This window comes from Kogia breviceps, chromosome 6, assembly GCF_026419965.1.
Source record: "Kogia breviceps isolate mKogBre1 chromosome 6, mKogBre1 haplotype 1, whole genome shotgun sequence".
NCBI lineage: Eukaryota > Metazoa > Chordata > Mammalia > Artiodactyla > Physeteridae > Kogia > Kogia breviceps.
The window spans coordinates 100,962,341-100,988,487 of record NC_081315.1 but is presented as its reverse complement, the minus strand read 5'-3'; the positions used below and the strand labels follow the sequence as shown (position 1 = coordinate 100,988,487).

The 26,147-nt window shown below is 36.5% G+C and overlaps 1 protein-coding gene across 4 annotated transcripts in view; it reads left to right on the top strand.

Moving 5' to 3' along the window:
- SLIT2 (slit guidance ligand 2) overlaps positions 1-26,147 on the top strand; it is a 404,520-nt gene that overhangs the window by 349,015 nt on the left and 29,358 nt on the right. For all 4 annotated transcript variants that reach the window (XM_067036353.1, XM_059066475.2, XM_059066473.2 and 1 more), the window contains 6 exons: positions 2,579-2,703; positions 2,838-2,935; positions 4,185-4,324; positions 20,661-20,754; positions 25,500-25,637; positions 25,746-25,986. In XM_067036353.1, coding sequence (XP_066892454.1) covers positions 2,579-2,703; positions 2,838-2,935; positions 4,185-4,324; positions 20,661-20,754; positions 25,500-25,637; positions 25,746-25,986 — 836 coding nt within the window. The remainder of the gene's footprint in view (positions 1-2,578; positions 2,704-2,837; positions 2,936-4,184; positions 4,325-20,660; positions 20,755-25,499; positions 25,638-25,745; positions 25,987-26,147) is intronic.

Genomic DNA, 26,147 nt, shown 5'->3' with positions numbered 1-26,147 from the left:
ATATGAGAATTGCTACTCCAGCTTTCTTTTGATTTCCATTTGCATGGAATATCTTCTTTTCTCCCCTCACTTTCAGTCTGTATGTGTCCCTAGGTCTGAAGTGGGTGTCTTGCAGACAGACTGTATACAGGTCTTGTTTTTGTATCCATTGAGTCAGTCTTTGTCTTTTGGTGGGAGCATTTAATCCATTTACATTTAAGGTAGTTATCGATATGTATGTTCCTATTACCATTTTCTTAATTGTTTTGGGTTTGTTATTGTAGGTCTTTTCCTACTCTTCTGTTTCCTGTCTAGAGAAGTTCCTTTAGCATTTGTTGTAAAGCTGGTTTGGTGGTACTGAATTCTCTTAACTTTTGCTTGTCTGTAAAGGTTTTAATTTCTCCATTGAATCTGAATGAGAGCCTTGCTGATATAGAGTAATCTTGCTTGTAGGTTTTTCCCTTTCATCACTTTAAATATGTCCTGCCATACCTTTCTGGCTTGCAGAGTTTCTGCTGAAAGGTCAGCTGTTAACCTTATCGGGATTCCCTTGTATGTTATTTGTTGCTTTTCCCTGGCTGCTTTTAATATTTTTTCTTTGTATTTAATTTTTAATAGTTCGATTAATATGTGTCTTAGTGTGTTTCTCCTTGGATTTATCCTGTATGGGACTCTCTGCACTTCCTGGACTTGATTAAGTATATCCTTTCCCATATTAGGGAAGTTTTAAAGTATAATCTCTTCAAATATTTTCTCAGTCCCTTTCTTTTTCTCTTCTTTTTCTGGGACCCCTATAATTCAAATGTTGGTGTTTTTAATGTTGTCCCAGACGTCTCTGAGACTGTCCTCAATTCTTTTCATTCTTTTTTCTTTATTCTGCTCTGTGATAGTTATTTCCCCTATTTTATCTTCCAGATCAGTTTTCTGTTCTTCTGCCTCAGTTATTCTGCCATTGATTCCTTCTAGAGAATTTTAAATTTCATTTATTGTGTTGTTCATCATTGTTTGTTTGCTCTTTAGTTCTTCTCAGTCCTTGTTAAAAGTTTCTTGTATTTTTTCCTTCTATTTCCAAGATTTTGGATCATCTTTACTATCATTACTCTGAATTCTTTTTCAGGTAGACTGCCTATTTCCCCTTCATTTTTTGGTCTAGTGGGTTTTAACCTTGCTCTTTCATCTGCTGTGTGTTTCTCTATCTTCTTATTTTGCTTAACTTACTGTGTTTGGGATCTTCTTTTTGCAGGGTGCAAATTCGTAGTTCCCATTGTTTTTGGTGTCTGCCCCTCATTAGCTAAGGTTGGTTCAGTGGGTTGTGTAGGCTTCCTGGTGGAGGGGACTGTTGCCTGTGTTCTGGTGGATGAGGCTGGATCTTGTCTTTCTGGTGGGCAGGACTGTGTCTGGCAGTGTGTTTTGTGGTGTCTGTGACCTTATTATTATTTTAGGCAGCCTCTCTGGTAATGGGTGGGGTTGTGTCCCTGTCTTGCTAGTTATTTGGCATAGGATGTCCAGCACTGTAGCTTGCTGGTCATTGAGTGGAACTGGGTCTTTCCATTGAGATGGAAATCTCTGGGAGAGCCTTCGCCATTTGATATTACATGAAGCCAGGAGGTCTCTGGTGGACCAGTGTCCTGAACGTGGTTCTCCCACCTCAGAGGCACAAGGCTGACACCCGCCCAGAGCACCAAGACCCTGTCAGCCACATGGCTCAGAAGATAAGGGAGAAAAAAGGATGGATGGAAGGAAGGAAGGAAGAAGTTATTAAAATAAAAAATTAAAAAATTATTAAAAATTAAAAATAATGAAAGAAAGAAAGAAGAGAGCAGCCAAACCAAGTAACAAGTCCACCCATGATAACAAACACTATAAACTATACTAAAAAAAAATGGACAGACAGAACACTAGGACAAATGGTAAAAGCAAAGCTATACAGACTTAATCACACAAAGAAGCATAGACATACACACTCACAAAAAGTGAAAAGGAAGAAATTATATATATGTTTTGGGAAGTCTGAGGTCTTCTGCCAGCATTTAGTAGGTTTTGTAGGAGTTGTTCCACATGTAGATGTATTTCTGATGTATTTGTGGGGAGGAAGGTGAGCTCCACGTCTTACTCCTCCACCATCTTGAAGATCTCCTGAATTTGTACTTATTCAAAACCTTGCCCACCCATCCCCCAGCACACACACCCACAGTCCTCTTTGGGATCCATGGCTTTCCATACCAGCCTCCTGAGTTAAGTTGCAGGCACTGGCCATGGAAAGCATCCACATAAGCTAGTCAGCTAATGAGAGGACCGACCCTGTGATGCTGGCATCACTAATGTCAGATCTTAATTACCTAAGCTGACAACTCAGAACCCTACTCTGACTTCAGAGAGTTTCACTATTAACTCCCAATGAGATGGCCTCCTGTTGTGTTCTTAAAGATAATTATGATGATGCTGATTTCTGGTTTTGTCATGGAAGAGAAACACATATAGATATGTGACCAATAATAATTTTATACAAAATTTACTGTTACATTAAGGCATTGAAATAATTTTAAGTGAACTGAAAACAGAAAGCATCCACTTCTCATATTTTTCAATCAAATTTTAGGTCCTGTAGATGTCAATATTCTAGCTAAATGTAATCCCTGCTTATCAAATCCATGTAAAAATGATGGCACCTGTAACAATGATCCAGTTGACTTTTATCGCTGCACCTGTCCATATGGTTTCAAGGTAAGTAGAAGCTGTTGTGGGAACCAAGATCTGAAAACATAGCTTTCCTTAGTGGGTCTTTATTATTCTGTTGTGCTTTCTCTATGTGCTGAGAACTACTTTATTTACACTCAACTTGACCATTCCTTGTCCAGGGGCAGGACTGTGATGTTCCAATTCATGCATGCATCAGTAACCCATGTAAACATGGAGGAACTTGCCACTTAAAAGAAGGAGAAAAAGATGGCTTCTGGTAGGTCATTGGTCTGTCATCTTCTGTGTCTGAAGTATTAGAGCAAGAGTAAGCAAAGGTGCATTTTTCCTTTCTAAATCCAAGGGCTTTATTTTAAAAAGAATACCAGAAATTCTGTTCATAAGGAAAATATGTATTAGTCCCTTGTAGAGATATTTCGATATAAAAACAAATTGAGACATTACAGTATTCTCAGCTCAGGATGCTACAAAGCCAAGCAATTTAACAACACATGTGTACATTGGAACTAATCAAGTCAGATTAGGTCAAGACAGATTAGTGGCTCTGTTATGCTAATTAATAGTCAAATAGTCCCCTACTGCAAGGCATATATCCATCTGTTGTTTTGTGTGTTGCTTTAACAGACTGTGTGTAATGATAAGATGTGGGTCCCACTGAAATAGAAAAGTAATGACTCATTTCCAAGCCACAATATGTGTAGACAAACATGCTGTGAACATTTTTAATCGGGAGTTATTTAATCATACAGTACAGTTACTTCAGATCTACTTTATGAATCATGAAACAGAGTTATTATAGTGAAAACTAATAACTTCACACAAGAATGCTAATCTACTACTAAAGCTTGTTAGAAATACCACTTTTTATAATACATATACTTCATTTCTGCATTCTGTTATGAAGTTGTCTCTTTTTCATCAAGCCTTTACTCAAAGATTATTCTGATGCCTAGCAAGATGAAAAGTACAATGTATTATGCCAGTGAAAAATTGTATTTGTTGAGTTAAAGAGAATATTCATATTTTATAATTACAAGGAAGACAAAGTTTTATTTTCAGATTTTCTTTTTGCTTTGAGACATCAAGAACATTACACATAGGGTAGTAAGTGTAATTTTAAAAAAATCAGAATCATTCCTCATTTATGAGCAAAAAAGCATGAATTATGTTATTAGAACACAACTAGAGATTAAGGTATCTAGGGCTGTAGAGTAAACTTTTCTCATTTTTTAGACCTGCAAATGTATTGGATTTATTGACATAGGACCATGGGGCCATTTGCCATCTTGCAGCCAGCATAAATTTTCTTTCTCAAATTGTTTCTGATTTAGGGGATATTACCTTAAATTGACGCTTACAACATGTCATTTAAAAGCATTTAAAAAATCAGTTTCTTGTCGTTAAAAGCTCTGTAATTAATGAGTGTATTTGGTTTTTTTCAATATTTAGACCATATGGTTTGAAAATGTAGGAAGGTGTCTTTTGTCTTTTCTTCCCCTGGCGTTCAGGTGTATTTGTGCTGATGGATTTGAAGGAGAAAATTGTGAAATCAATGTTGATGACTGTGAAGATAATGACTGTGAAAATAACTCTACATGCGTCGATGGAATTAATAACTACACATGCCTTTGCCCACCTGAGTACACAGGTAGGAAGACTAGGAAATGCTATTCCATCAATCTGTGTATCTGTTTGAAACCACCACTGGCACTGTGCTGCATGTGTTTAGTAGACAATTGTATTATTCAATAACTGATAGGTGTTTTGGAAATTAGGTGTAATGTAATAACAGACGGAGTTAAAGATAGTTTCAGCCAACCAAATAAAAGTCCTGGGGAGCTCAGTTAGAACATAAGCATCCATCATAAAATAATACTTTCCAGCACAAAGGAAGTTATCATACTGAAGCTTCTAGTCCCACAACTGAATGACATTTTCATGCAAAGCACTTTTCCTACGCAGACCAACCCACCGATACATATGTGAAAAGGGAGCATTTCTTTACATAGGCAAAAAATAGCCAAGCATTTGAGATTCTTCGTGTCCATACTTGTTTATTCATCAGTGAGTGTTTGCATGTAGCAACTCATGTCCTTCAAAATAAATCGCAATTAGGAAGATATTGATCACTTTGGATAATCTTATCAGACCATTCTCCACCCACCCCACCATTTTTTTTCTATCTCGATACAAAATGTCAGGAATAAAGGTGGTAAATCTCATGAGACTATCCAAACTGCTAAACTTCTGCCCTGGATAAACCAATTTGCTATAAAGTCAACATCAAGTTTACAACTTACTTATTATGTCAGAATATCTATTTTGATCGATTTTTGTGGCTATGAATAAGAAACATCATAGTTACATTCTTATTTCTTAATAAACCATTTAGTTTTAAAATTGGTAGAGAAAAGGAGAATGTTACATATTTTATTTGTAAGAAAAAATGGAGAAGTAGATTCTGTCACTCTATTCAAAGTTACCATTTTCATTTGGCTGGGTATTTTTCATTAATTGTATTTATTTCCATATGCATAGTTAAGAATATCAGAGGGTAAAATAGCTACTTGGATGACTGAGGTTAACATCTCTAGACATGAAAAATGGAAGCACATCTGTATGATTAATTTTTCCAGGGATATGTTAGAAAAGCACTGAAATTTAAGCTTTTTATGGAATACTCAAACTTTGCATTTTAAGAGGTACTTTCTTGATGGGAAGATGATAAATAGAATAATGAGTTTTTGTTTTGATATCCCGGGTGTGTTTGAGAGATTCTGCAGCTGCCTTTTCTATGGTATGATTTTTTTTTTTCACACCAGTGAAGTACCTGATGCCATACGAAGTAATATACTAAGTTTCCAGTAGAAATTTTAACATGTATCACCAGTTACTCTATTATATATATATAGCACTTGGACTCCTTAGTGGCCAGAATTTGAATTCTTTGTTATTTTGCATTAATTAAGGATAGCAAGTATGTCTAATATGCACCCATTCTAACATAGCTAGGAAGAGTTTAGGTGTTAAGTAGCTTTGACATTCACACAAGTTTTACTTGTGTCACACCTCAGATACATGCCATTAGCCTGAGTGCACAGATTCTTGTGCCCTTGGAGCTACCCCGAGAATCTGAGTTTTTCTAGATAGGCTAATACAGACTTACACAAGCAGCCCAATGCTTGCACCAAAATCTGTAGCTAGTACCTTCTTAGAGATAATTCTCTATCCTGTCATTGTTCTGATCATTATAGGAAGAACTGAATTCACTTAATGTCAGAGACCTCTTTAAACTAACCTACTCTGACCAGGACAAATTGGATCCGAGTATTTCCAGCACAGTTTGGTTAGCCAATGTGTTCCTGAGCACAGAAACCAGGAATTTTTCTATATCCCCTTATCAATGAAAACCTAGACCTGACAGCACTGCTTAATACCTTTTCCGTGATAATTTACATAAAGTGGCAGTCTCTTCTGAGTTGGTTTGGTTGAGTCCACCTTTGGCTTTAGATTTGCTTTACTTTATTCCTTATCCATTTCTTTGAGTCTTTGTTTTACCTTCTCTCCCTTTGTTTTCCAAGCTCCCTTCCTACACCTGATCTTCTTAAACACATGTTTTCTGCATCCTAAAGTGATTCAGTTCAGTGCAACTTCCTCTGAAAAGTACTACGAAGCTTCATTTCCCTGTCAAATCTCTTTCTTTGAAACACATGCAAAAAACTCCAAAACTTGTTAGCACAACCACTTTTGAGCCAAAACGTGACATCTATAAAAGCTATCATGCGGGAACCTGCCATGACTATTTGTCAAGAGCCGTTTGGTGCTCAACGAGAATTGAGACTCTTTTTTCAGTCATATCTATTGCAGGTATCAGTTTGCCTTAATTTGGGCTAAGGATAAACATTGCAGTCTATAGAAAGTTCATAGCATACAAAACATGAAGATACTATCACTATAACTTTGGGTTGGGTTTTGTGGGAAGTGAAGAGTTTTGCAAATTGGCATTAGAGCAGATACCTAAATCAGACATATTTGTAAATCATCTATTAGCTGTAGCATTTTTGCCCATATGTGAAATGAGCTCATTTACAAAATATCAAACAACCATCTGCAGATTTTGAAATCGTGGCATATAAATGGCCTTTAATTATAGGAGGGTATAAATTGTACTCCAGAGCTTTATATCCTGCTTCATCCAAGTCTGCAGTTAGGGAGGCATTTTCTTATATCGTGGCTGTATTGTTTTTTATTTAAGTTTGGAATCTGATTAATGAGCATGAGATCTTGGAACAGAATCCCTACTGTGCTCAGGGAATACAATAATGTCATTGCTTAAAAATCATTCAAGTTACAAGTTGCTTTTCTGTTTGGAGATTATTTTTTACTCTGTATCTCTGAGGCATTCAGTGAGAAAATGAACTCTTTAGTAGGAACAAATAAGACTTCATAGGAAAAACTTGTAAATTACTATGGTGAAAGTTTTTACATTTGGCACCCATGGTAAGAATCAGAATGGATATGATATGTTAATAGAGAAAATTCAGAGATCTGAAAGCAGTCTGACAGAGAGGTCATGATGTGACGGGTAGGCTGTAAAACATGGCTACACGTGTTCAAAATAAAATGAACCACTGTTGGGAAATTTATTAAATTTATTTAAGCCCATGTAACCTGAACTTCACAGTAAATAGTTATTGATTTATTATAGGACAAAACTCTGTCCTTTCCTGCTTCAGGGATTGACAACATAAATTTTAAGGGTCAGTATTGTTTTTCTGCTATGTAACCGTTACTATCCCCTCCCCACCCAAGGCATCCAAACTATTATTTTCTACCTAATTCAATCCATCATCTTTCCTATGTATAACATAAGACTATTGATTGCTAGTATTCTTCGGACAAGATTAATTTTTGAGAAGTTTAATTCACTATGATTCTAAATTAAAATCACTATGCTAAGGATTAATAAGACACTGAAATTGCTAAACAAATAATTTAAAAATTCACTCCAGGGTTTTAATAGTAGCTTGAGAGATTGTGTTTTTGGTGATGGTTGGTCATTCTTTTAAAATCATTATTATATCCTTTCTAAAAATAAGGCATTTCTTGAAAGTAAAGTTTTAAAAAATTCCTCAAATTGCACTAGCCCAAAACTTATAAAAGTGAACATTGTAAGTATGGCACCCTGCTATGTTGAAAAACTTGACACATTTTCTTAAGCTCTGGTATGAATTCAGGTATTGCATTGAAAAATGTGGGTTTGCATGTTTCCTAAGAGCCAGAACCCTGGATCTGCTGTGTCAAGACTATGTTTCTTAATTAACCCTCTTCTCACAGGACCACATACAAAGTTGATACAAAATTGATCACATTTTAACCATGGGGTATTGCTTGATGAGATGGCATACATTCAGTAAATGAAAGTTTCCATACAAGTTGGGTGTGTAAAGGCTTAGAATGTATTTTGTGGAAAAAAATTCAGAACATTTTAATTTTTCCATTTTGTACCATTATCTCTTTGTTTTCCAAATCTCCAATGCCCACACACAAACCATTATGTGCACATCTTACAAAGTAAAGCTGCCTGTTAAATCACCGGTTTAGCCACAGATCTCTTGCTTCCTGTGATGGCATCTGCCTTTTACCTCATTTTCTCCTTGTTTGTGCGTTTGGCCCGGCTGTAGGTAAGAAATCTAAGCCTTGCTTCAGTTTGCTCTCTCACCCTGGGCTTCTCTGTTGTGAATGCTGTGCTTTGGCTTCCTGTGCTTCGCTGTGTACTGCAATGTAAAACGTCTTTTGTCTCTTCTGTCTTTGTTGCTGCCAGCTGCTAATCTGAATGAGGTGGAAAAAGGTTAGTTGCCTTTTAAGTCTATTATTTTATTTTAGTTTCCCTCTTTCTTTCACAGCGACATAGATTTCATGGTGTGTACATGGTAAAAGGAATGTTGACAAAAATGAAATCTGAGATCAATATGTCAAATCAGTCATTCAGATCCTTGATATGTAGATAGCTATGCCAAACAGTATAAAGAGGGTATCTGAAATGCACTTTACCAATTTCTGGAAGACTGTGAAAGAAATTCTCTGAGTGGGCAGAAGAAGTGGCTAAAAATAAAGACTAGTGCTTTCTAGTTTCTACTTGTCTGTATGCTTTTCCTTTTTTAAAGGTATCCCAAACATGTATTATTTTTATCATGAAAAACATAAGTCATTTAGTACAGTACATAGGCTGTAGCTAGAAAAAATTTTTAAGTGAGAATTTTCCCATAACTTTAAATTAATATCTTTAGTAATTTGAAACATGAAAAATATTAAAAGATATATACATTTATTAAACATTTTATAAAATAAAATTGCATTTTATAAAACATTTTATAAAATAAAAATTACAAAGCCCAAGAGGTTGATTTATAAAATGACATTGTCAAACTCATAGAATGTCATGAGTACTAGGCAGTGATTTTAAAGCATAAAAAGAGCCATATCTAATCATTGACACTTTATGGTCTGCATGGCTTTCCAAATACATCAGGGCCCAGGAAAGGAAGTCCTGTAGTGCTCAAGGTGAACAGCATGTCTGGGGAATCATCATGAAATCTTTGTTAAATTTTTATCTTAAAGATTCAGAATTATACCTAATAACATTGTATTTTCACTCAGCTTACCAAGAGTCTTTAAGTGCCAAGTACAGGCACAGCATCCTAAAAGGGTGCTTGTCTTGACAGTTCCAGTTGTATGTAAGGCATTAGCAGTGTGAATATAGGGCTAACATGGACTATATTGTATAGCAGCTGTGTCTCCTCTTGCTAAGGACTTCTTTTCTTCTGTTGCATTGTTCAGATGATTTACTGTGTTTAGACACTTATACTTATTATGTGCAGAGTTAAGTTAAAAAACATGAAAAAAAGTTGTTTCCTATTTGGGAATGTAAAAAATATAGCCTGTACATTCTCTGTGGATTAATACATCCAATACCATCCTTGGTAAAATGTCATCTTTTCTTTTTTACAAGTACTAAGACAATTGGTGGTCTGGGGCAGAGATGTCTAAGGTCCGATTCTATCTCAGAAAACACAATGGCAATTATTCTGTCACAGGAGAGTGTCCTTAAATAGTTATATATACTCAGGAGTAAGCTTGGCAGTATGATATTGTTTTACATCACCACATGGTTTCATGTGTTGACTAAATCTCATGCTTATCTTTATTAAAGATGTCTCTTATTTTCAATAATCTGCTGCTGACTGAATTTGCTTTAAAAAGCAGTCAAACCGGGCTTCCCTGGTGGCACAGTGGTTGAGAGTCCGCCTGCAGATGCAGGGGACACGTGCCCCGGTCCAGGAAGATACCACGTGCCGCGGAGCGGCTGGGCCCGTGAGCCATGACCGCTGAGCCTGCGCGTCTGGAGCCTGTGCTCCGCAACGCGAGAGGCCACAACAGTGAGAGGCCCGCGTAACGCAAAGAAAAAAAAAAAAGCAGTCAAACAATTTTCTATTATTTGAATCCAAAACATAACTAGAAATGAAATTTCAACTTCTTTACAGCACCCAGTGTAATTTTCTTAAATAAAAAGAAACTCTGTTATTAGCTGACATAGTGTTAATTTTAAAAGAACTCTGTAGATATGAGCAATAAGGACTTGAACAATAACTTGTACAAAACAGTGACAAAGTACTTACCCAAGGATACATACCTTGTAAGTAGGGGTCTAGATGCAAACCAGTGTTTAACTGGCCCCGAGGCCTGCACTGTAATTTGGAGGCCTTCCCCTGAAACCAGTCCCTTCTTATTTGCTGCCATCTTCCAGACTTGGCATCTTTTCACATCCACAGTGGCTCTGACTAATCCTTTGTGCCAAATAAGCTTTTCTTCTGCTGTCTCTTCAGCTGTAAGTAATTGACCCTTAGGTGTGTTTGAAAAGAAAACAGAATTCAGGTGCAGACAGGCAATCTACTTTATCTACACATGAAAAAAAGAAAGTGCCTAGTCAGTGTCTGTACAGTTAATTAATTAATTCCCCTGATGACCAGGCTACCTTCCATCACATAGGGCAGGTGGGATACTGATGAATTTATGAAGCTAACGGGAAAAGCTAAAATTTCTCATCTTGGCACTAAAATTTATCAACTCTGGGGCCTGTCACAGTCTAATGACATCTGTCTCACCTCATTTAGATGTTTGAGAATAACATGGAAGAATGTATAAGAAAACACTTGAAAATGTTAGATGTCTATACTCCAGAAGTATTAAGGACTGCCAGAGAGGACAAATTTAAGTTTTGGATCATTTAGTCCAACCATCATCACTACAGTGACATGGTGTAGATGGTTTGATGTCATTCCTAATGACGGAAGAATTCTTACAGAATTTTGATAAAGAAAATTCTACCTAAAGTAAGTTATATGTGTGAAGGAAATTCCTCCCCCCCCCATAGTCTTCAGTCTTCTTTCAGTAAAAAGACAGTTTTACTGTATTTTTAAAAATTATTATTTTGTCATTTTATTTTCCATGCTCACTTCCAATGGAAAGGCCTTATTTGAGAATAAGTCTTTGATTCTCTTTACCCTCTTATTCTACATTGAAGTGTAAGGAAATACTGAATACTGAAGAAGTCTTGAATTTGGCTGTATTTTTTTAGGTTTTTGGTATATTTTTGGATTGTCATGATCTCTTAATAACAGTGACTCCTTCTCTCATTAATTGTGCCTCAAGCTGTGTAAGGTCTTTTTTTGTCAAAGTCAATATAGCTTCACTCATACTTGCAGTCTTTTTTAACTAGAGAGAGGACTTTGGCAGCCTAATTATATTTTGTGGTTTGCATTCATGTTCCAACCTCTCGAAGCCTTCTTAAATGCATTTGAATCTCAGAAAACATTTTAAAGATCTTATTTGCTCTTTAGTAAATAGGCAGGGCCCATTGAGTTCAGAACAACCATTTAGCTTAACCAAGGCTTATTCAGTCTAATTTGGATTTATTTATTTTGAAACGAAGTTAAATATTTTTGTAGTTTCAGTAGGTGTTGGAATTGGCTACGTTATTTAGCCATAATGTTCCAATGAGGAAGTACTGAAAAACACTTCCTTTTTTGTTTATTTATTTGGAGAGGTAAGTTTTTCCACTTCAAAAATTCAAAAGATATTTATTGAGAAAATACCTTATTCAGAACACTGTGCTCAGAATTGAAAGTGATATGAAAATACATAAAACATTACCCTTGTCTACCAGGCAGACTCTTTGGTTTGATTCTTCATTGCAAGTTCAAATTAGGTCAGTTATTTCACCAGTACAAAGCCATCACTTCTCATATTCCAAGAAAGTTAACAGCAAAGTATATAGCTACTTGACTAGTTTTTAAATAGAGAGAAAGAATTGTTTCTGAAAACAAAGACTAATCAAACTTTCAGGCAGACAAGCATTATGGAGCAACCCATTTCATGTCATTTAGAACAAAAGTGAGATTATAACATGATTTGCTTTTCTGAAACATCAATATCCACATTTATAGCATATTTCCTTGAGCTTTCCTGTTTTGAATTATGATAAACTTTATCTCATGAGGTTATACTTTGGCTTTGTCCGCTTATGCGTGTGTCCCATTTTGCACACCCTGTGCGCCAAGAGGACATTTATCAGTGGCTAATAATATATCTTCAAAAATTCATGGCTCCTCAAGATCAGTTCCCTATATTTCTCTACTAACAATTGGATTTAATTAAGCTTAGAGAAGTGGGTATTATCTGGATAGTTTATTGATCATATTATGAAGAAATTAACTACTGCTAATTGAGTTTCAGGATAGTAAACACAAATAAGAAAGCATCAGATTATTATTAAAAGGAACCTTTAGGAAGAATTAGCTCTTTTATAAAAACAAGAAGCAGAAACATACTGTTCATAAGTAATCCTTTACTTACTGATGAAATAAATTCAATTATTACTATCACTACTGATAAGGATACTAAATATTCAGATTGGAGGCTGGGCATCTGCTCACGTTGATGTGCTCTGGTGCCTGGGATTATAATGTTGAGCAGAGTAGGCAACAGGTAGGGCTAGCCTCGTTCAGCAAAAGAGGAGAAAACAGAAATATTTTTCCTTCAGGTCCAATTCAGTTAACCTGTTCTGGAATGACTCCCATAATCCCATCAGCTGTGTCCACCCTCTAACACAGTTCATCCATCTCCCTGCTACATTGCAAGGTCTGTGAGAGGAGACCTTTATTCATTTCATTCTTGAAATGAATAAAGAACAAATGAGAAATGTACAATTTTTTTTAGGAATTGTATGGACTTTTTCAAATTATGTAATGAGAAACATTCAGGTCCATTTATCTTAATCTTTCTCAGACATGCCAGTTACACTCACACTTCCTCTTGATTCCCGAGTTCATCCTCTCTGTTTCTGATTGGGATAGTCATCATTTGGCAGACAAGGTTGTCAGGATATCTGAGTCAATAGGCTACCCCTCAAGTTCAGCCTACAAGGGCTTACGTGAGGGTGGGATCTCAAAACACAAATCTGCTACCAGTATTCCTTATTCTCTCTTCTTCCTTAAATTACCCCTTATGCCATCTGGGTCTCCTTCATTAACAATTTATATAAAGTATTTTCCTTTGAAAAGCAATCAAATAAGTGTTTTCACATTTTTCAGCAGCCATTGAGTATCTAATTTGTGCCAGATAATTTGCTAGCAAATGCAAGGGCAATGAAGAGATACAAAACTATAAATAAAGATATCTATCCCTTGCCCTCAAGTAGTGTACTTTTAAGAAATTAAATCTCAATTTATTTCCAATAGGTTGCTTTTTTTGATACCTTCCCTCGCTGTGCCAATTCAAATAGAGTAAAATTAGTACCATTTTTCCAGGTTTTTCTTGAGCGAAGCAAGAGCTCAAAATGCAAATATTTGAAGAATGATGCATTTGACCCTCCAAAACTCTGTGTCCTGGAGATGCTGTCAGGAATTCAACCAGACTTCCTCCCTTGTTATAAGTATATTTGAAAATGTCATAACAGATTAATTATAACACTAGAATGCTGGTTCAGTTATTCAGATTGCATGAGTTCCCTTTCCATTATTATCAATAGTAATGATCCTTTCATTTTTAAAAGGAAACTAGTTTGATACAGTTTATGAATAGGAACAAGAACAGGCTGCAGTGTCAGCCCTGGAATCCTCCCCTCCACCTGCATATATCCGTGGTCCCCAGAATGGACTCTGAGATTATTTCTGTTTCAGAAAAAAAAGAAACTAATCTGGTTACATTAGCAAAATCTAGTGAGAGTTAAGTGTTCCAACAATGCCATGAACCTATATCTAAAATTGTTTGTGTTTGTAAATATGGCCAACCTGAATTTACAGGGCTAACTTTGGGAAAAATATAAATGAGATACTTATTAATTCAAACCCACCCTTTCTTATTGCTCTATTAGTGAAAAAAGTGAGTATTTTAAACAGAGTAGTTTGAATTGGAAAATTCCTGAAATCCTGATCTAGGGACAAGATGACCAACCTTTTCTCTGCTAAGCAGGCTTTGAGAACTGAATAAGCCTCAGCAAGACATGCTGTTGCCCAGATTTCTTGGTAGATAGAAAACAACTAGTTGTCCATCCAATAACTCTTCAAAAATGTCTTCTCTCTAAATAGCACAGTTTACCTTGCCAAGAGAAGAAGTCTCTTTAAGGGTAATAATGAACTTTGCATCTGTGTAGTCTAGTTTTCAATAATAAATAAAATAATAAATATCATTCAGCCAGTTTGTAGGCCACGATGCTGTCCATATTCCAGTCACTAAATGAAATTTAAGGGATACTGGAAAATTAAGCATCTATCTTATATCTCTAATTTTTCCACATTTTAACTTCTCCAGAGTAAGGATTTTGTCATGAACATCCTGTTATCATTTGCTGGGTCTAGCTCAAAATATTTTCCCCCCAACATTTTTTAATGAAAATTATTAAACTAAAGCAGGTTTGAATTTTGGTCAAATTAAAAAGTCTCACTCCAGAGTACATGTAAATTAATCCTACTATATGTGGTTAATTTCCTCTTACACTATTCTTATTAGTTTCAGGAAACATTTAATATTAGCTCGTGGATTATATAATATATTCATTATTCGTTGATTTGTCAAAGAATCACTATAGCTAAGAATTTTCAATAACGCCATAAGTTAAACCAGTATATTTTAAGGAAAAGCATGTTTAAAAAATTTGAGTGTCTGTGTAGAAAATGTAAATCATTTTTAGTGACAAGACTCAACTCAGGTGTCATCCACTTACCATGAGCTTTAATGTCTTTGACATAATTTAAATTAATCACTTTCAAGATTATTACTTTATAATTAGTGTAATAGAGATGTTGGTAGTTATTTTTACTTGCAGCTATCATTCAAAGTTCAAGTCAGTCTCCAGATTTATTGTAAAGTAGATGAAACAGACATTGGGCTCACTTTTCTCCCCCTCTACAAGACACAGTAATTTGTGATTCTCTTGCCTTTGTCACTTTCAATGCCCTAAGAGGAGGAGGCTCTTCATTACTGTTTGGGTAGCCTGTCCTGCAAATCTTACCTGTTAACACCAACGCCTCTTGGAGAGAGGGCCAAGGGCTGATTGGTCCAAGTCAACCAAGACTCACAGTGATTTGCAGAGAGGCATCCAGCCCTGGCAGCAAATGTAGGGCTAAACTATGCTGATGTGCTCTGTTCAAACCTTGACTCTTTTGAAGTGCAAGGGTCATGGTTAGGGGCCACTTCCTTCCTTGTGCATCGCTTATTAAAGACTCCGTTGGAGAAGCTTAAAGAAAATTTCAGTCATGGGTGAGGACAGCCACGTGGAATGAAGTAAGAAAGGAAAGAGACCGAAGGAATGGAGGGAAGGAGAGAGGGAAAGAAGGAAGGAGAAAAAGAGAGAGAGAAAAGAGAAGAAAAGAAATAGTAGCATAATTTGAAAGTTTTATTCCCCACTATAAACCTCCAGTAATTGAGAATTTACCACCTGTATGGGTTCGCTAGTGTTATTATAACACAGTACCACAAACAGGGTGGCTTAAATAACAGAAATGTATCATCTCACAGTTCTGGAGGCTAGAAGTCCAAAATCAAGGTGTCAGCAGTGTTAGCTCCTTTTGAGGGCTGCGAGAGAAGGACCTGTTGCAGACTTCTCTAGTTGGCCTGTTGATGGTCATCTTCCCTCTCTGTCTCTTCATGTGGGCTGCCCTCTGTGCCAGATTTCCTCGTCCTGTGAGTACATTAGCCATACCAGATTAGGACCCACCCTAAGGACCTCATTTTAACTTGGTTACTTCTATAAAAACCCTATCTCCAAATAAGGTCACATTCTGAGGCACTGGAGGACTACAACATATTTTTTGAGGGTGGCAGGATGCGTGGGAAGACACAGTTCAACCCATGACACCACATCCTTATTTTTCAAACTCTTGATTTTTGCCCCGGAAAACCTGGTCTTTTCAGTGTTCTCTATGTCACTGAAAGGTACTTCCAAATATCCATACCAGAAACCTAGAAGTCCCAGAGAGCTTCCTCTCTCCCCTACCCTAACCCAATCCATGACAAGTTCCCATTCATTTTGCTTCTAAACATCCACGCCATTCATATCTCCTCTACCACCACCTGAGTACAAGCTAAGTCATGACTCATATCCATTTGTATTTGTCTCGGTGCTATCCATCCTCCTCTAGAGCCCAAATGCTTTTTTCAAAGTGTGCATGTCATCTGGCCATCCTTTATCCTAAAACCCTTCAATGGCACCCACTGCTCATTAAATAAAGACATTCTGCCATGTGGCCCCTGCCAACCTCTGTGGCCTTCTCTGTCACCATGCTCCCCTGGGCTCACTCCTAGTCTCTCAGAGCTCATATTTGCCATGTCACCTCCTGCACAGAGCCACTGCCAATGCTCTTTATCGCCCCCCTTCACCTGCAATCCAAGTCCTACTTCTTCAGAAAAAATTCCCTCGCCATCAGTCCCCCTTCTAGAGCATCAGGACATGTTTTTAGCATTCATCACTCAGGCAATTTTACAGTTACTTGTGAAATTAATGGACCAATATCTTTCTCCTCCTCCCCTCATGTATAAGCTCCATGAGAACAGGGATATCTTTTTTTTGTTATTCACCATTATACTTCTAGCATTAACATAAGTCCTCTTACACAGTTTGCACTCAAAATATATGGGAATGTTAAAAATCTGGTGGTTTGCTACCAGAATTATTTGAAAACATCCATAGGCAGATCTCGCCGTAGGTATCAGGGAAGAAGCTTGTGGAATAGTTCTAAAAAGATTTCAGTAAATGCAGTAATAAGGAATGCAAACAAAAAGATAATTTTAGATACCAGAAGTACAAATGAAGATTAAGGAAGGACCCCTTGTGTATAATAAGGAAGGAACATTAAAGTTAGGTGCACGGATCTAAAATGAAGCAGGAAGCAAGGCCAACTCCAGGTACTGTTTCCCGTGAGAACCATCAAGTGCACTGAGATTCCTGCCTCATTGCAATGATATTCACAGTATTGGTACCTCAGTGGGATTGGGACACATGCTGACACTGTTTTTACCACTGAATACAGTAATGATGTTCTGTTCAGTTAAAACATAATGCTCTCTCTACTAATTTGCTTATCTGCATTATTCATCTCTTCAGAAGCATTTTGCCTTTTTTTTTAAAAAAAAAAAAAAAGTTTTTATAGCAACAGTTGACCTTGCACAACTTCAATTCCAGAACCTCATTTTACTCATGAAGAACTGGGGACCAGAACAATAAAATAGTTCATTTTTCTGCAACCAGTCCACTGTTTTATCTTGAATAAGTTGCAGAAGGCCATCCCAAGCAATAACTCAGCAACCCAAATGTCATTTCACCCAATTAAGAGTAGTTTGTCCCTAGGATCTCTTTATGCTGATTCATTCTTCACTCCAAAGAGAGCATTAACTCTGTTGATCCAGCTTTTACTGCCCCACCCACAAGGTGACCATAGTGTTTGTCATCCAAATCAGGGCATCTGTGTGAGTGTGTGGGGACACTATTGAAAATTACCCTGGGATGGCAAGTATAAACCTGAGCAAGCCACGATGTATGGTCATATCACCACTACATCAGATTCTTCAGAAATACCACATTTACAGATGTTCAGTAAGCAATGAATTACATCTTCTCCTGGACCCCAAGGAATCATGCCCTTTTAGGGAAGAGGGCATCACTCCTGCCTTACTCCCTCACAGCTCTTACTAGTGTAACTGTAGAACTTGTCCATTTCCATCCCACTCTCTGCCATACTTACCTGACAGACACAATCAGGAAGAGGTGGTCTAAAAACTAAATATCACTTCCTTACAAAAAAAAAAAGATGCCTCTGTTTAGGACATGTGTTTTTTCTTCACAAGTTGTAGTTGATCATTCACTAACTTCTGTTATCCTAAAGAGGTAACAGTATGCTCCCTGGCTAACTGCTCTAATTCTTCTCCAAAACACAAACAACCAAGACACATACACACACACACACACAACTTTAACTTCTCATCAACAAAAACAGCTGAAAACTAGAAGCACAAGGAAAATTAATTTGCTCATCTGATCAAAAGTGAAATCACAAATGCCAGGCAAACATTGTGGTCCAAGCTATTGCTTTATCATTGGGGACTTTTAAGGGTCCAGGCTGAAAGCAAATGAATAGGATTTCCTGGGATTTTGTGGAGTGGGTTGGAGCCAAATTATGAAACCAAAGTTTGTCTAGACTCCCATCACTTGAGGGGCTCATGGGCGCTGAAATTTAACCTGTGTTCAACCACATTGCCCTTAATCACTCCAATGGGCTGATTTACCTTTCTTGATGCCATATGAAAAGCATAAATACCTGCTTATAAGTTAATAGAGTACAGCACTATGTGTAATAGAATAAAGAACATTTCCATCTTTCCGTCCATCCTGTCATATCACACGCGTTATCATTTCAGGAGGCGAAAATGAAACAAGTTGAATATAGGTCAACAAGATGGAGTTCTTGCCTTAAAAAGCATACATTTTTCTTTCAGTGACTATTATTTTAGTATGTCACCATACCATACTCTACAGAGATATAAAGACATATTCTAAGCATACTGCTCTCATCATATAGTAAATCCTTATGAACTATGGTTTAGATTGTCTTAATTGGATTGGATTGGATTAGATCAAAATGAATAAGAAGTAAAGCACTCCCCCCCCCTTTCATATCATTTTTTAAATGATTTCTTATTTGGGTATAAAGTGAAGAATACATAGAGTGATATGTAAACTGCCTTGGATATACACTACTATCAACAGCCTTTATCCAACCAGGTAGATTTGATTAGAAAACTGAAAGTGATTTCATCATGATGGGCTGACAAGTTATATATATATATATATATATATATATATATATATATATATATATATATATATATTCTATCAAGTGTGTATTACTTAAAGTAATAATAATTGATTATAAGATGCTTTAAGTAAACCCTGCTTAAAAATAACTCATTAGGTATAGGTATATGTTGATAAAAACTTTTTATATCACAGATTTACAGACACAGAGACACTTCTTATAAAAGAAATATATGAGACTTTTAGTACAATTAGTTCTCTTTAAGAGACAGAAAAAACCCTAACTTATCATATACCACATTGATTCAGTACCTAGCTTAGTACATTTATATATTTAAATCACTGAAAAAGATCCTTGAAGTGTAAATGATTTGCCACATTTAGTTGTTAAGCAACTATTTCTACCAGTTAGCAAAGTATTACCTTAAAAGGACAGTCTTATAACAAAGAGATTTGCTGCAGACTTCTGATTTTTTAACCTATGTTGCTTTAAATCCACACACTTTGAACAAAGTTCTAATAGTTTCTTGGAAACGAACAACAGCTGCATATAGATGTATCACTTTATTTATTCATTTATTACATATAAAATAATTAAAAACTAATTTAAAGGTAAGGTAGAAAAGGAGAGAACTTTTTAATTTTACATCTTTCCAGTCACCTTAAAATCTCACACAATGATTGGGAAAGTGTTGTCACCGAAAATCATATTTGGCCTAATGTACCTGAAAATAAAATATAACCATGTTATTTATAAATGAAGAAATTTCCTACAGGTAATTGGACATGCAATTCAACAAAGTGTGTCTAGAATCTTCATGGTTCTGCTTGTAGCTCTCATTTATGGATGACAATTATTCTTTATAAGCTAGCTGATAGAAAGAAGTGTACGTTCTTTATCAAGATTGATTCTCCTTTTGCTTTTTTCTATCGTGACGGATGTAGCTGAGGAGTATACTGTTGAGCTGTTGCAATAAGTCATAAAAGGGAAACAGTCTTTTTCTTCTAGACTTATAAAACCTTGGAGACTGTGAAGATTTGAGGATTATCTTTTCAAACATAAAACAAGAGAATAAGCCAGACATAAAGGGGTACATACCAAATGATTCTATTTATGTCAGGTGCAAAACCAGGTGCAAATAATCTGTGGTCCTGTCAGGGTAGTGGTTACTTACCCTTGTGGTTGGGCCTCTGGAGTGATGGTCAATGGTGTGTTTTTGGATATGGATGCTGGTTACATGAGTGAGTTCAGTTTGTGACTATTGATTAGCTATTCATTTATCTTATGGATATATGTTATACCTCAATAAAAAGTCCAAAATTTTAAAATAATAATAATAGAAGAATAAAAATGAAAAGCATTCAGATTTCGTTCTCCAATAGTACATTCTAAAGGGACTCCTATTAGTCACAGATAACAATAGCTGTGTTGTCCCAAATCATAAGACTATTTAGTAGCAGAACCAGCATTTCAGATCTTCTGCTTCCATGTCTTGTGATTTTTTATTTTTTCCAATCACAAGCTATGCTTACCTCTCAGAAACATGACACAGCCTGCTGGCAGGAAACCTGTTAACCTTTGTCTATGACCTAACAACGTTTGCCATGTTAACAGGTGAGTTGTGTGAGGAGAAGCTGGACTTCTGTGCCCAGGACCTGAACCCCTGCCAACACGACTCCAAGTGCATCCTGACGCCAAAGGGATTCAAGTAAGTCCAAGGCTGCTTTGGGGCTCACAATCGGGGGAGGAGGGCCTTTCTTTAAGGAATCCTCTTCTTTTAGGATCTAGCTTCACACCTTTGCTCAGGACTTAGAGGACATACTCTCCAGTGTCAATGGAATTTTTATAAATGTTTATCTACAGCATGGGCCTTTTTTAGTACACCAAAGAAAAGAAAATGTTTCCTTTTGTTTTGTGACTTTTCCTGGGAAGTCATGTATGAAATAAAAGAGCCTTTGGCTATTTTTAATTAAATTTATTTGAAGGCCAAATAAATTCGTAATATCTGCTAGGAACTTTATTATCTGAATGGAAGTCTGTGGTAAAATAGGGAGTTTAATTTAATGTAACTGAAAATGTTTTGTTATGCAACAATACTTTTCCCAAGAGGAGGAAGACAGAGCGACCATATGTCCCAGGTTGCCTCAGTACAATATCCGTTTATGCCTGTTGTCTCAGTGTAATTATTAATAGTGTCTCCTTCACACACATGTGTGTTGTGTGGGATGATAAAACACATAGTCACACCAGGTAGCAATCTTCCTGAAGTATGTTTGGTATCAAATGAAATTATTCCTTTGCCACAACTCTGAAATATTTTAAGGGTCTATCAACAGCAACTTCTCTTCTTAGGCCGTAGATTAGAAATCACCTGGTCCAAATTCTTCACTTTAAACATGAGGAAACCACAAGCAAGAGAGGTCGGTGGCTGTCCAAAGGTCTCAGTGTTATTCACTGGCAGAGCTGGAGCTGGGTTTTATACTTCCCAGCTGGGTGGTTGTTCTAGTGCAGGTTACCTCTAAGAAGCTTTATACTTTATGACCATTACTGTTGGTTTGTTACAGAAGGTAAGCTGGATTCTCAGAAATGACACTGTAAGGTTCAGGTTGAGTTGTGCCTACAAGAGACAACTAGCAAATAGCATTACTGGTTTCTTTACCCAATATTTATTGAGCACCTGCCATGGGTCAGGGCACGTAGTAATGTTACCATCTTATGTTTTTGTGGCACTTTATAGCTACTCACTCTCCCATTCTTTATCTTCTCAGTGAAATGACTCAGGCTTAGTTGCCATAGGATTCAGAGAATTAAAATTACTCCAGTCAGGAACAGTTTTATGAGTAGATAGGGTTAGAGCTGGGACTCTAACATTTTTTTAAATTTTATTTTGTATTGGAGTGTAGTTGATGAACAATGTTTTGTTAGTTTCAGGTATACAGCAAAGTGATTCATTTAAACATATAGATGTATCTGTTCTTTTTAAAATTCTTTTCCAATGGGACTCTAACGTATTAATACTTGTCAACAGATTATCAGACATTCTTAGTTGAATGGGAGGTGGGGTCAGTATCACCTGACCACACCTGACTTTCAAACCAATCAGAATAAAATATTTATTCTCAAGTTTTATTTAGAGAACAGGTTTTTTTGATTCAGTTTGATTTAAAATTCATTGTTTTAGAATATACAGATTTAGTTGCAGCACCTGCTGATTCCATTTGATGCCTTTTTGGGAAAGAAAAGAATATATTTGATTCTATTTTTCATTATATTTTAGTTTACAACCCTCTGTGGAAAAAACAAAAGTCTTACTGAAATCTTTATTTTATACAAAATCCTGTATTGCATTTTGTTCATCCAAATACTGTATGTAAATTATTTTGATTCATATTGTCTTTGATCTGCACAAAATGAATTTGGCAAATTGAACGTCAGTCATTTAGGTAACAACTGTTATCATTTCTTAGAGAAATTAGCCAGTAAAGCAGATGGTTTTCCAGAACTGCCTATCTTCTGGATAAGCTTTTTGCATTGTAATTACAAGATAAAGTATTAGTAACACTTACCGGAAAGCATTAAAAACTGAGTAGTTCATCTTCAAAAAGACTAACGGTTAATTCAGTATCTTCTATTACTATCAATTAGATTGCACACTTTTTATAGTGCATCTTACTGGATTATGGATTAGCTGATTTGGGAACCATTGTTTTCAGCAGTAATTTGTGAGTTTTATGTAGTTTAGCAGAAAACAGGTTAAGTCGTAGCATTTGCTATTACTCCCATATTATAAATAATCACACACTGTGAGAAAGGGAATTGCAAAAAATAAATGGACTTAAAAACCAAGACTATATGAAGCTGCTAAAGAAAATTTCTACTGACAAATATTGTTTGGACAAGATGTACTATTAACTTCAGCTACATTTTCTTACTACTAAGCTAACAGAGCTGGTTTTACTTTTCTTGCTTTATTATATACCTCATAAATCTCCTAAATTGTTTTGAGATATTTTTAGACCATGATATGCCATAAGCAGTATTTTCAAGCATGCATCTTACTTAGTCAGCTTTGGGGCTTCTAAACAGTTTATTTTATATTCTTTGCTTTCTTCCTCACTCCTTGCCAGAGTTCAGGGAATGTGATACGTTTTATTGATAATATAAGCTTTAAGGAATTCTTAATTAAATATTTTCTTCCTGTTTTGAAACTCAGTCTAAGGAACCAAAGAAAGACAAAAATGTTGGTCATAATGTGACTCCAAGTCCTAATGGGCTTGGAAAACAGTATCTGTAGAGAAAAGAATATAAAATAGCTCTTAAACAGCCACTATGGTGAATACCTGGTTCTCTTATCTTTTACTTTGATTTCTTTTCTCAGGTAAATAATTCAGAGTGTTTCAAGCATTTCTTCTTTCTTTTAATGCTCTGTACTTGAGCAGCTCTGGTCACATTAACATTGATGGAAGCCCTTTTCTCAGGCCCTGTCCATCTTGTTGAGAATGTCTGTGGCCACTTAGAATCCATTTAACTTCAGACTTGTTTGCTTTGTTACGATTTAGCATTAAAACCACTGGCTCTAGAGCAAGCATGCTGATGCAGTGAGCTCATTTTATTTCTTAATTCATACACACAGAGCTAAAAGTCTGTGTTACCCTTAGAGGTATATACTCCCATTTATCTTATTCATCATTTCTCCAGTAACTCTTAAATCCTGATTTTGCATTTTTAGGCAAAACCCTTGGCATTCAATAATATCCACATTCACTAGGGTGTTTTTAATTATCCTCATTCACTTAAATCCTAATGGCTTTGAAATAGAAAATTGAATAATTAGTACCGTCTAATCCATAAATACTTTTTTTAGAATTATTAAACTTACATAGAATTATTTTTTAAACCTACCATTTATTGATCATGCATTATATATTAACTACTATAGTAATTATTTTACAGATAGTGTTTTTATTTAATCTTTTAACAAACCTGTGAGATGGAAATTATTATATACATATTACGGACGAGGAAAGGAACACTTAGAGAGATGAAGTAACGTAGTCAAGATTACATACTTAAGGATGAAACCAGAATATGAACACAGTTCTTCTGCCTAATTGCAAAGTCCAAATTCTATAAGGCTAAAACATAATTTCCTGGTTTATTTGTTTTTTTTAAAAGTCAGTGAACCCTTTCTTAAACCTCAAACAGAAACACTTATGGAAGCCCAATGTGTAAAACTAATGAATCACACAGCAGGAGAGTATTGTTTGTGGGGGGGCAGTGCAGAGGGAAGATGACAGAAGCCCCCTCCCCGTCTATGGCCATATATTTAGGGGTTCCATGGTCCCCTATTGCTCCACAAAGCATAGTTTAATAACCACTACATGTGCCATATTGCTTTTCCTTGGGCACCCTTAAAATCCTGCATCCTTGGTGTCATAGCTAGACATTCCAATGGTCAGCACTGGTGAAAGAGGTTTTAAAGGGAACCCTGAGTAATTAATTATCTAATGGTACAGGGCGGTGGTTAGAAATTCAGGCTTTCTTGTCAGATTGCTTGGGTTCAGTTCCTGGCTGTGGCACTTACAAGCTGGATGTCCTTGGGCAAGGCATTTAACCAATTTGTGCCTTGTTTCCTCACCTGTAGAGTGGAGTCATGGTATCAGTGATGTCACAGGGCCGTGGAGAGAATTCAATGAGTCCATAATGCAAAATCATTAGAACAGGGCCTGAAACAAAGTGCTCAAAGAACATCAGCTGTATTAATATCCCTGGTTCTTCACCATCGGTGCAGCTGAGACCCCTTCTGTCCCACACCACCAGAGTGAACAGCCTGAAGAGCTGTCCGGGGGTGGGCCCCAGGAATTTTGTATCATATCAGTTCCCCTGCTCCACCCGGTTAGGTCAGCCCTCATTCTGCCATAACGATGATCTGGATTCATGGTGAATTAGGGTATCCAATGCTAACATATTTGCTTTTCATAAAATTATATTTTACTGTAATGCACCCAGCCTCTGTTGGAAAATTTAAAATGTTAATTGTTCTTAAAATATGTTTAATATTCTTAATAAATTTTACGACACGGCACTTTTATCGTGTCAGCAGCTCAAATGAATTAGACAGCTGAAAATAGAGGACACCACGGGCAAATACAGTGGGGGGAGAAGGGAGGGACAAACCCTGGTGTGATTAGTCTATTCTTATTTGGATTGTGGATGCTCGCTGTCATCAGAGAGGGAAAATTGCTGTTCCTCTGAGAGATCACAGTGAGAAACCATGGAATACTTTGCAGATCCGTACTATTTTCTAGGCATCTGTTAATTTTTAAACTTTATGAGCCTGTTCTAAATATGTTTTTTCAAAGACAGCACCAGTTGTTTCCTAGATGAAATGCAAATCTTTTACTTATTTTGGCTCGGTTGGGTTTGAAACTATGCACCTGCTTGTTCAAACAGATGTGACTGCACGCCAGGATACATAGGTGAACACTGTGACATTGACTTTGATGACTGCCAAGATAACAAGTGTAAAAACGGAGCCCACTGCACTGACGCAGTGAACAGTTATACATGCATCTGCCCCGAAGGTTACAGGTAAAAGTGCAAGTACACGTTTGTATTTAGAGTTAGGTGTTACAGGGCTCAATTCATATTGGCAATTAAGTAACGTCTAATTAAGTATTTTCTCTGTTTATTCTTCAGTGGCTTGTTTTGTGAGTTTTCTCCACCCATGGTTCTCCCTCGTACCAGCCCCTGTGATAATTTTGATTGTCAGAATGGAGCTCAGTGCATCATCAGGATAAATGAGCCAATATGCCAGTGTTTGCCTGGCTACCAGGGAGAGAAGTGTGAAAAACTGGTCAGTGTGAACTTTGTAAACAAAGAGTCTTATCTTCAGATCCCTTCTGCCAAGGTTCGGCCTCAAACAAACATCACTCTTCAGGTAAGATTCCCCCACTACCAAGAGCTAATCTCACTTTAAACCAATTCAGCTGCCAAATATAAACATACGTGGTGGTTTGTGAGTGATATTATTTCTTAAATAGACAGTTACATACTCCATAGCACAATGACAGAAAATGGTACTTGTATGAAAAGCTTCTA